General features: G+C 44.2%; 1 protein-coding gene across 1 annotated transcript in view; it reads left to right on the top strand.

Moving 5' to 3' along the window:
• LOC126482334 (autophagy-related protein 2 homolog A) overlaps positions 1–12,078 on the top strand; it is a 485,244-nt gene that overhangs the window by 418,514 nt on the left and 54,652 nt on the right. The window contains exon 34 of the mRNA XM_050106397.1: positions 5,060–5,214. Coding sequence (XP_049962354.1) covers positions 5,060–5,214 — 155 coding nt within the window. The remainder of the gene's footprint in view (positions 1–5,059; positions 5,215–12,078) is intronic.

The raw sequence follows: 12,078 nt of genomic DNA, 5'->3' as shown, positions 1-12,078 counted from the left end.
CCAGTATTGTTTGCAGTAAAATTATTTTACTGGATTCTCACTGTCCTTCATATTGTAATAAAGCTCCCATTTCCTCATAAATGAAATTTTAATGCCATTAGTTATCCGTATCAGACACTTATTAGTACTATATGTGCCCTGCACTATTTTTCATTGGAAAGAGCTGTTAAAGTGATAAGTGTTTTAAGAATTATCTTATATTTGTCATTCAAGTTGTCTGTATTGTAGATTTCTTGCCAATATAGCTCTTTGAGATTGACTTTAAATGTGTGTATTGCAAGTGGACTCATACCTCTAAATTGTTGTTTGTTATTTTGAGGTATGGCTCCGCCTGGATTCCCTTCAGTATTACTATCGGTGCATCATAGTCGGGGTAGCTTTTACATTTTTTTCTCATTCTGTGCCCATCAATTAGAGAACAATCTATGAAGATACAGTTTAAGATTTGCTGTTGCTTCCCTGAAAACTAGTTAGAAAATATTCTGACTGTACCAGTTTGTAAGAGTCGAGTAAATTCATTAACATTCTTTTCTATGGAGACTCTGTAAGAAAGTTTATATTGAAATCCCCACACAAATCAACCTTGTGTCATTCTTAGGAACTGAGCCTAGCACAGATTCAAGTTTGGAGAGGAAAGCCCACTAGTCTGAACATGGGGTCTGTAAAGGCATACAATGAAAAGATTTTATCCATAAAAACTCAGACTCTCCTGTGTGACCTTCAAGTATTTGGTCTTCACAGTTTTTTAATATTTCATGAGTGAGACATTATATTTGATATTTACTACCAAGACTGCTTGTTTCTTCATGTCATATATACTGACTGCTGTACGAACCCCGATATGAACATTATATTTGGTATAAATGGCCCCTTGACCCGTCTGCATGGAAATCTGATAAGATGTACACCACCAACATAGTACTGCAAAACCATGTCAGTCAGGTCCAAACCTCCTTGCAATACCTCAAAAGAGTCCTGCCTTGGTCTGCCGCTATCTACTACCTCTTCAACAACCTCCAAACCTCCCCCACATCCCCTCATAGCTGACAAACCCTACTACATTTGCCCCACCCTCTAAAACTCGCTCCCAACACCATTCAGTATCTAGAACCTAGACAGATCTGAAACATAGTCATGAAATTTTGCTCCAAAAGCCTTAGCCTCACAGAAGTATCAGTCCTTTCCAAAGACCTCACTTTTTTCCCCACACTCAAATTCAGTCATGCAGGACTTGTTAAAGACCTTCTCTCCTACTCCCAGCCCCTTCAGTGTAATCACTTTTTCAGTACCAACCCTACCAAACAGACTCAGCTAAAGACCAATGTTGAACCGTGCCTGACTCAGTTCACTCCACCCAACTGTTATCCACCCCTACTGCCTCCAGATTACCCCATGTTAACTTTCCAGAATTTCTTAACCTTGAACATTGCCTCACTCCCTTGACATGCAAGCTAACATTACATCCGCAGAAAAAAACTGCAGTCCACTACCTAAAAACTGATCTCGACCCTATAATCTTATCTGCTGACAAAGGCTCCACCACTGTTATTTGAACCACAAGGATTACCTGGCAGAAGATTCATCAACCTCCCACTAGGTGTGTGATTCATCCGCCTACAAACCCTGCCTCAGTGACCACATTCCAGAAATCGAGTAGGATCTCCAGCCTCGCCTCTCAAATCTGTAGACCCATCCCAGAACCTCCACCTGGAGTCCATCTCTCTCCTCACCCCTACCACTCCCTGCATGCCTACCACAAACCCAACCACCCAGGCTGGCTATTATGCCTCCATTGAGAGAATCCCTGCTCTCATAGACCAACATCTTCAGCCTATTACCCACTACCAACCCTCCTATATAAAAGATAACAGCCATTTCTTCCAATAACTCTCCACAGTTCCTTTATCAAATGGTGCCCTGTTTGTCACTATTGATGCCACCTCCCTTTACACTAACCTCCCTAATGCCCATGGCTGTGCTGCTATTGAACACTACCTTTTCCAGCACCCAACAGATTCCAAACCTACAACATCCTTACCATTTGCCATGACCACTTCTCCATTGAAGGCATCACCTACAAACATATCAGGGGTATGGCAATGGTCACCCATATGGCACCATCCTATGCCAATTTATTCATGGGTCATCTAGAGATATCCTTTCTAACCATCCAGAATCCCAGACACCTCACTTGGTTCAAATTCACTGATGACATCTTTATCATCTGGATCGAGGGTGAGGACAGCCTATCCACATTCCTCAAGGACCTCAACACATTCTTCCCAATTCACTTCTCCTGGTCCTCCTCAACTGAACAAGCCATCTTCCTTGACGTTGACCTCAATGTCAAAGATGGCTAAATTGGTGCCTCCGTCCATTTCAAAAATAGCAACCACTGGCAATACTTCCATTTCTACAGCTGCCACACATTCCATATCAAGAAGTCCCTTCCATGCAGCATAGTCATCCATGGCCATCACATCTGCAGTGGCGAGCAGTCCCTTTCAAAATATACTGAGGGTCTGAATGAGGCTTTCACAGGCTGTAATTACCCTCCCAACTTTGTACAGAAACAGGTCTCCCATGCCTTATCTCTCCACTGACCCCACCAACCTCTTAAAGTCTCACTGTCTGGCCACAGAGGAGCATTTCCCTCATGACTCAGTCACAACCAGCACTGGAGCAACTAAATCACATTCTCCGCTAATATTTTGAGTACCTCTCATCATGCCTCGAAATGAGGAATGTCGTACCCACTATCCTTTCCACCCCTTCTACAATGGATTTCTGCTGCCCACCAAACCTACACAGTATTGTCATCCATCCCGGCAAAACCCCTGCTTCCAACCCCTTTCCTCAAGGCTCATATACTTGTAATAGACCTAGATGCAAGACCTGTCCCGTAGATCCTCCCACCACCACCACCACCACCACCACCTAATACAGTCCAGTCACAAGCATCAACTATCCCATGAGAAGCAGAGCAGCCTGTGAAACCAGTCATGTGAGCTACAAGCTAAACTGCAACCACTGTGGTGCATCCTACTTGGGCATGAAAACCAGAAAGCTGCCTGTCTGCATGAATGGCCACAAACAAACTGTATCCAAGAAACAGCCAGATCATCCGGCTGCTGAGCACACTGCTCAGCACAGTGTTCTTCATTTTAATGACTACTTCACAGCCTGTGCCATCTGGATCCTTGCTAGAAACACCAGCTTTTCTGAATTTGGGGAACTCTCCCTGCAGTGTATCCTATGTTCACATAACCCTCCTGGCCTCAGCCTTTGTTAGTCATTGTCTCCTTCCCTGTTCCCACTCCATCACTACACAGCCCTCTATTCCAACAACACATCCACAGGCTTTTTACTTTTCTCCGCCAAAAGCTGACTTGTTTGACAGTCTTTTTTTTTATGCCTATGTGCAACCCAAAATCTCCACTGTATGGTGAGATTGTCCATTGTTTGCATATATCGAAAAGTCATTCTTATATGCCGAGAAAACTCCCAGTGATTGCCAAAAAGCATCTTTATTTGAAACACATTTTGCCGCCAACCAACATGCTGCCGACCTTACACAGTGTGACAGCTTTGGCAGATGGGCTAGGTGTACTGACTGCCTGATATCCAGCAGTTCCTCTCAGCATCAAGTAAACTTTTTGCAAAATGTGCTCTCTGTGTCTCAGGATTTACCTTGTCTTTTTGCTCACTAGACAAAGACATTAGGGTCTTTGAAAACTCTTATGTCTTTTCTATCTGCAGCTCACAGTTTTGGTTCAAGAGATTGTCTAATTCTATCCCATTGTTCGAGAATTCTTTGATTTTTATTAAGTTCTGTGTATGTCTTCTAGACAGCTATAAGCACAGGAAATGTCTTGCAGAAACAACCTTAAACAATACTAGCATACATGTATTCACATAACACTGGTATAATGCATGGGATATTTGCACACAATGAGCAAAAATGTCAGATAAAGTTATTCTGTTCCTTCTGACCATGAATAGTATTATTACAAGAACTGTCCTAGCAACATAATAATCGAAAACAAATGTGTAAATAGGAACTGTAAAATTTGGAAGTGAAGAACATATGACAAATATCTTTATGATTTAAGAACATCCAGCATGCTGGAATAATTGCAGGTCAGCTACTTCTTTTAATCAGTATAATGAAAAACCAGCTCAAGTTGCAAATTACATTTCTTTTTATTTATTTATTCAGTGACTATCTTTGGGCTGGGACCCATTTTCAAGTCATCATAACAAATAGTAAAAATGGTATTTCCGAAAATACAAAAAATACGTCAGAACTATGTTTTTAACTATGTATGAAGTGCAAACAGTTACAGCACATACAGATAACTGAGTATCTGTTACAGTGATTTGAAAATGGGTCCTCGCCCGAAACTAGTCATTAAGTAAATAAAAAAAAGTGAAATTTGCAACTTTTGCTGGTTTTTCATTGCACTGTTTATTATTTAAGGTTAAAATCTATCAGCCACTATATGTTAAATTTCTATCATACATTTCTAACATTACACATCTTCCTTTCATTTTATCACACTTCTATTTTCACATTCTGTGTTTGACTGTTTATACATACCCAGATAAATTACTATGCCTTTGACATTCCTTTGGTGTATATCACTTGCTTTTCCCCTTCTACACTTACACTTATTGCTAATAGCAACTATTTTGTGATTACTAACTGTTATTTCAATTACTTTGTCATTTGTGTTTCCTCCCTTTGTGTTGTATGCTCATCTCTTGCTCTGATGATGTGAGTCATATATCAATACACTTCTTTTAATGTCTTCTTGCATCTTTTGCTTCTGGGGTTAGATAAAAGTTTCATGTTTATGTTTGGACAATTTTCTCTTACAGTTTTTTTCCTAAATCTTTGTGGACATGTAATTATAAAGGTATCTTTCTCATTTATAATCACTGACAGAATTTATGAAACTAATATTCAGCATAAGGAATTTGATGTTCTATTGGTAATGTCCTGTGTTGGTATATAGCAGTTATAAGTAATGCAGGTAATAATTGTATTGTGTTCCAGTTCAAGGGATAAGAGATCTGTTTTGGTTGCCAATTGAACAATACCAAAAAGATGGTAGAATTGTTCGAGGTTTACAGCGGGGAGCAAATTCCTTTACGACTTCTACAGCAATGGCAGCACTTGAATTAACAAATAGGATTGTTCAGGCAATTCAGGTATGTATAGCACTTTATATATGCCTGCCCCATACTGTAAGCAATTTACACTTAATTCACTGTTCTCTGGAGTGATGTAAGTAATCTGGACTTACTTCTTTTATTTCATCCTTGTTGTCGTCATGTTCAGATATTTTCATATTATGAATTATGTATCCATGCTGTAGATAAAAATGGTCTTACTCAATTGTAGAATTATTATTTAACTGCCAGAAACATGAAGCTAATGATAGCATATATTCACTCACCTTAGTGAGCTTCTTGGAACCACATCTTGCACTGAAGTGATATATAATGTGGCCCAACCTGGAGAAGCTGTTTAAAAGTCAAGGTTGCACTATATATGTCAGCAGAGTGCATAAAAAAATTCTTTCCTAGAGCAAAAAAAGCTTCATTCTATCACATCTGACTGAGTCTGCCGAATAAAACAACTTCTCGTGTAAAATGTCTGTGCTATAGTCTCTTTTTCTTAATACATGTACTGTTGTTGAGTCCAACATAATACTCAGGTCTGTAAAACTGTACACTTGCTCCTAGTCTGTACTAGCACTTATGACCTGCTGTCTAAAGAGAACCACAACTTGTATCAGTCAATGAATATTTGGGAAGTTCACATTATGTTTATCAGTTTCTATCATTGTATAATCATGTGAGAAAATTTTTATTTTGTTTAACGTAAGTAGAAAATATGCAGTAATACTTCCTGCAAAACGTTTGACACTTGATGTGTAGTGAAGGAAGAAAGTAAATTTAGTAATGCAAGATGCTGAAGGAACAAATTATGTTCCCTTCTATAAACCTAAAGGGTGTTCATGCCTACATGGTGTTCTAGTTAAGAAAACAGCAGTACATGAAGGGGTGCCCTGGAAGAGCCACACAGGTGAGTTCCAAACTACTAATCCAAAAGCTAATGACTACAGTATCATTCAAAACAGGCTAATACCTCTTAATCGAGGAGGGTCTGGACTAGACGGGCCATGACTTTCACCTTCCATTTGATCATGGGAGCCTCTTTTGGACGTGGGGATGCTGTGGTGTGCCATTTGGCACTCACATGCTCTGTCTCCGGGTCACACTGAAACACCCAGGTTTCATCTCCAGTGATAACATTATCTAAAAATTCCGAATCAGCTTCAAGGCTCTGGAGATTCTTGTGGCAGGCATCCACACGTGCTTGCTTTTGTACGTCTGACAAAATCTTCGGGATGATCTTGGTACAGATCTTTCTCATCGACAATTCTTTAGTGATGATGTGCACTGTCATTTTATCAAGTCCGAGGTCATCTGCTATAATCCTGACACTCATCCAACGGTTGGTGTTCAATAAAATGTACACATGGTCAATGTTTTTGTCGGTTTTGCTGGTTGATGGGCATTCGGAGTGATCCTCGTCCTCAACGCTGACCGGCCCTCTTTAAAGCTCTTCAACCACCTGAAAACCTAGGCTTTTGGCAGGCAAACATTGCCGTAGGCTTGCCGACACATATCCAACATTTCTGTACGTGATTTTCCTAATTTCACACAAAACTTGATGGCATAACATTGCTCGATTATTTGCTGCATGTTGCGCCATGACCGAAAACTTTGTGACACGTCCAATCAATGCACAATGCTGCAGAGACAAGAGCCCGCATGTGACTGGAACGCCACGCATTTGCAACCAGACAGCCCCCCACCACCAGCCCCCCAGGTGAGTGCGCTCTGCGAAGTACAGTCACATCAGCAAAAAGTCAGTCTCATTACTTTTTATACAAACCCTGGATGTCAGCTGGAGGCTGTGAAAAGGGTAGTGTGGTGACGAGACATCGGGGTTCCAGGCATTGGGAGGTGTGTCACTTGGGTAGTCAGTTGGTGGTGGAGCAGAGGCAGCGTCAGGTAGTGGTGTGTTGGACACGGTGTCAGGGATGGCATCACCTGGTGGCACATCAAGAACACCAGTTGGGACGGTGTTGGCCTGCATCATATTGGGTGTGTTGTTATGTTGCTGTGGCTGGATCTGGTGGTAGGTGAGGGCAACTCTACCTCAATGGTGCTGTGCTCATTGGCCTGAGGGGGCTCTAGGACGTATGCCAGCTGGAGCCTGTCTACGGAGATGGTTGTCGTGACCCCATTCAGACGAATGGAGAATCGCAACGCCAGGTGCGTGCCCAAATACTGAGGGCAGAGAGGTGGTTGGCATGCATCCACTCGAAGCATGATGTGTGTACATACTGTGAGGTCACAGTGGATGAAGGTACATGCATACTATGCCGTTGTGGGGGTGTTGGTCGCAGTTGGGCCATGCAGCCCTGGAGTTGCTGCACAAAACCTGGGATGGTGCTGTGAGGAGGGAGTGGGGTCACTTCAGAAACTCTCTGAGAATGGCGAGTGGCAGTCCATATACCAGCTCGGCAGCAAAGTTCCCAGGTCGATTTTGTGTGTGATCTTTAGGCCTAGAAGTACCAGGGGCAGGGCAGCAGACCATTCAGAAGAATAGCATGTAAGGGTAGCTTTAAGTGTGCGGTGTAACTACTCCACCATGCCATTAGCTGCAGGGTGGTAGCTGGTGGTATCATGGAAATTGTATCTGCAGGTGGCTGTCAGAGATCGGAAGAGGGCTGAGGTGAACTGGCACCCACAGTCTGTAGTGATGTCACATGGGCATCCGAAGCAGGACACCGAGGTCTGAACAAAGGTTTCAGTAGACATGTCTGGGATCTGGGATAGGGTTGGCCTCTGGCCAGCGATTAAATCTGTCAATAATTGTCAGCAGATATCAATACCTGTTGGACAAGGGTAGTGGGCCAACAATATCGAGATAAACGTGTACGAACCAGTGTCTTATTGGGGTAAAGGTGACCACAGAGGAGTGAATGTGCCACCTGACCTTAGTGCACTGACATGGAACACGGTACTGGGCCCAGCTACTGCAATCACATTGGATGCCCAGCCAGATGAAGCATTGTTTCATGAGGATGGCTGAAGTGCAGATGTTTGGGTGTGCGAGGCCGTGGATGTGGTCAAATGCCAGTTTTGGGAAGGCAGGAGGGAGGAAGGGACAGGGGTAATCATTTGGAGCCATCAGGTTGTGAAGGATCCATGCCGTCACGCACCACTTCTTTCGGTTGGAGACAGGTATAGATCTTAGCTGTAGGTTGAGGCCAGTGTCCGCATTTCGAAGGGCATGGGCTAGGTCCGGGTCACCCTCTTGTGCAGTGGCCAGGGCATTGTAGTCAAAGGGTTGGGTGATGGAGCAGGAGCGGCTAAGGCAATCTGCCACAGTGTTGTTGATGCTGGTAACATGTCGTACGTTGTTTGTGAATTGTGCGACATACTCCTGCAGCCCAAACTGTCAAGGTGAGATCTGGTCTATGTCTTTCCTGCAAAAACTGGAGGCGAAAGGATTGTGATCTGTGAAGATCGTAAAGCCGTGTCCCTCAGCTGAAGATCGGGAATAGCAGACTCCTTCATGGACTACAAGCAGCTAGCAGTCATAAGCATTGTGTATTGGAGAGCTTAGGCAAAAAGAAGGCAAGCGGTTGCCAGACGTCCACGTATTGTTGAAGGATGTCTCCGATAGCCATCTGGCTTGAGTCCGCCACTGTTGTGAGGGGGCCATGGGTGTTGGGCAGGGCCAGATGGGCCGCATTGGCTAGGTCTCATTTTGTTTCTTTGAATCTCTTGATGATGGCCATGGTTCAAGAGACCAGCTTGTTCCCTTTGTTTTTAATCACCCCAGAGTGCTGTAGTAAAGGGCTCTTGGGTGACAGCAGCGGAAAAAGTTGACCATGCCAATGAAACGCTGGAGACCTTCGAAGGTAGTAGGGTGTGGAAGTTTGCTACTGTGTGTACCGTCTTGGGGAGGGGGCGGGAGCCAGTGGTGGAGACTAATTGTCCAGGAATTTGACCCCACTCACCCCAAAAACACATTTTGCCAAGCTGAGGATCACTCCTTCTTACTGTAGGTGGCTAAAAATTTTGTGTAGTTGTTAGTGATGCTCAATTGGATCTATCAAGTAGATGAGTATATCATCTAGACAGGCAAAACACTCTGGTGCACCCCAGAGTGTGTTATCCAAAACTCGCTGCCATGTTTGTGCAGCATTGTGGAGGCCAAATGCCATGAATGCACTCTTGAACAGTCCAAGAGGTGTGATTATTGCTGTTTTTATCAATATCCTCTGGGGCAACTGGGGTTTGTATGTAGGCTTAAACACAATTTATCTTACTGAAGATAGTAGCTCCTGAGGTGGTGTTGTTGTAGGTGTAGAGGACTAGGAATGGATAGTGGTCAGGAATGGTGTGGGCATGGAGTTTACAGTAATCACTACAAGGTCGCCAGGAACCATCCTTCTTGGGGGCAAGGTGAAGAGCTGAAGCCCAGGAGCATTTGGTAGGGCGAAGTATGCCAACGGCGAGCAGCTCTTCGAACTCCTTTTATGCAATTTTGCGCTTGTGAGGGGGTAGGGGGCATGCATGGCAGAAAACTGGGGCAGGGGGGGGGGGGGGGGAAGGGGGAGGGGGTGCAGGAGTAGTGGTGATGTAATGCACAGTGTCATGCTGAACAATTCAGGGGGCACTGGATGGCTGGATGAGGGGCATATGGGCATGAAACCAACAGCTGTTTTACGGCGAAGCGCGTGTTGGGGTGAGAGCTGCACCGGACAATCTTGCCAGAGGTGCCATTAACTAAATGGCACTTCGCTACGTCTGCCATTAGGCTGTAAGGACTGAGGAAGTCGGTGCCCAGAATAAAGTTGCTAATGTTCGTGACCATTGAACGTTCAAAGGAGTTCGCTTTGGAAGTGCAAGTCAAGCGAGCGGGAATGCTTCCCGAAGGTAGCGATGGCTGTCTTGTTGGCGACAGTGAGGAAGAGGGGAGACAGGGGGGCCGGGATTTAGGAATAGTTTGTGGGGGAATACGGTTAAGTCAGAACCAGTGTCAATGAGGTAGTGGACTTGGAATTAGTGTCATTTAAGTCCCAAATGAATAGGCACAGCAACCAGGTGCACTTACTGCTGGTGGCTATCGACCAGGAGCAAGGAGATCTGCAGTTGGTCACATTCTCGCAAAACCTCTGGTGGTACCAGCAAGCTGTGCTTAGTTTGCAGTGGTTGTGGTTGTCAGGGGTGGTTAGGACCATGCCTGCAGGGGCAGCTGTTTTCACCTGAGTCGGCCTCACAACTGTGAGGGAGGGCAGCACCTGGTGGCTGGTGCATGAGATGCAGGCAGACGATATGCCGATGCCTCTTCTTTTAATCATTGTCATGTTTGTTCCGGCTGCTTGAGATCTCTTGATGAAGAGACATGTTAGAATAAGTTCTGTAGTGATACAATGAAGTTACCCAACAGTTGGTGATTTGACAAAGAAACTGCTGGTTTATTGGCATTCATGGAAAGGAAGACACTCTCACACTCCCATGCAGTCACATGTAACATTTGGTGTGTATAATGGTAGTTACTATGTCACAAATTGTTCTGATAAATTAATTTAGCTGCATTAAAGTTTTGCTAGGCAACTTAACACGGTGATACGTGTCTCAATTAAAACTGAACCTTGATATTTTAAATAAACTTTCAGTTCTTTTTTGTCAGAATCAGTGCTTACCCCAAAATTAACTTCCAACTTGGTGCATTAAGCCTATTGTATGCAATTTACAGGACAGCTCGATCACGCTCTGACGCGTAACATATATCAAATCGAGCGCACAAGTTTCAGTTTTCCCTAATGGGCTAAACGACTCTTTTTTTAATAACATGATCTCACATAAAGTCTTATTGGAACTGGATTTGTCTCCATCCGAGTCAAAATCATAAAATTAAAATTCACCGCACAGGTCAATGAACTGTACACATGCACTTTTGCACTCTTAACTGATAACTCGTTTCAGAGTAAAACTTCAAGAACTTGTATTTCATAATCAATAAAATTTATCACCTGAGAGAAATATTGCTAAAATGGATTCATATTACAGTCAGCTCGTGTCTAGATGGTGATGTCATGAATCGACACTTGCTTGGAATGAACGAAATACCTGTACTGAAAAATACTGTCCGTTGAGTGATTTACTGACTTTTACGACAAATTTGGTACCCCTTGCAGTGCTACAACAACACTGGTGGTAAGTGCTGCTATCTTGGAGCTCGGCGCCCAGAATCTGGTACAGGTCGGGGGCTTGTGTGCGGGGCAGAGGCTCATTAAGTGCAAGTGACGTCACGCATGTCATAGCTTGGAGTGGGGCAGGAGGGGTGGGTGAACAGCCAGCCCGAGCCGCGGGGTGATAACTAGCATTCCACGCTGCAGCCGTTGTGGGGAAGGAGCTCAGGGTTTCGAACAGTTTATCGGCCAAGACCACTGCATGGCCTAACAATAAATGGGCGTGCGAGACCAGGGCAGCCTGAATGAGGGCAGGAAGGCATGCAAGCCAGCGATTTAGGAACAGGCCTTCAGGAAGGATGTGCAGTTTGGTGAGTGTTCGGATGTGATCCAGCAATAGGGATGGGTGTATGTCTTCACACTGTTTAGATGATGCAGTTCCGAGGGCGCAAAGCTGGAGATGGTGCATTCTTATAGTTTACTGTAGCTGCCATGGAGGATGGGTGTGAAATATCACCCCAGATTTGGGCGGCAGTGGTTGGGTCGAGATGGCCGACAAACATCCTGAATTTTGTTGCATCACTCATGATAGAGGATCCTGCAAAAACTGCCTCAATGTTGCATGTGGAGTTCTGAAACCTCCAAAGTGCTTGTAGGTGCTGTGGAAGGAGGGGTAATGGGGGGCTGCTGGTTAGAGAGCCGTTGAGGGTGACCGCCATAGTGGTGGGAACATCACAACTTGACTGTGCAGGCAGCATATCATGGTATGTGGGAGGATGCTGGCAGG

This window comes from Schistocerca serialis, chromosome 5 (assembly GCF_023864345.2).
Source record: "Schistocerca serialis cubense isolate TAMUIC-IGC-003099 chromosome 5, iqSchSeri2.2, whole genome shotgun sequence".
In the NCBI taxonomy this organism is placed as follows: Eukaryota; Metazoa; Arthropoda; class Insecta; order Orthoptera; family Acrididae; genus Schistocerca; species Schistocerca serialis.
Note: the sequence above shows the minus strand (reverse complement) of the source record. Positions and strands in the feature narration are given on the sequence as shown.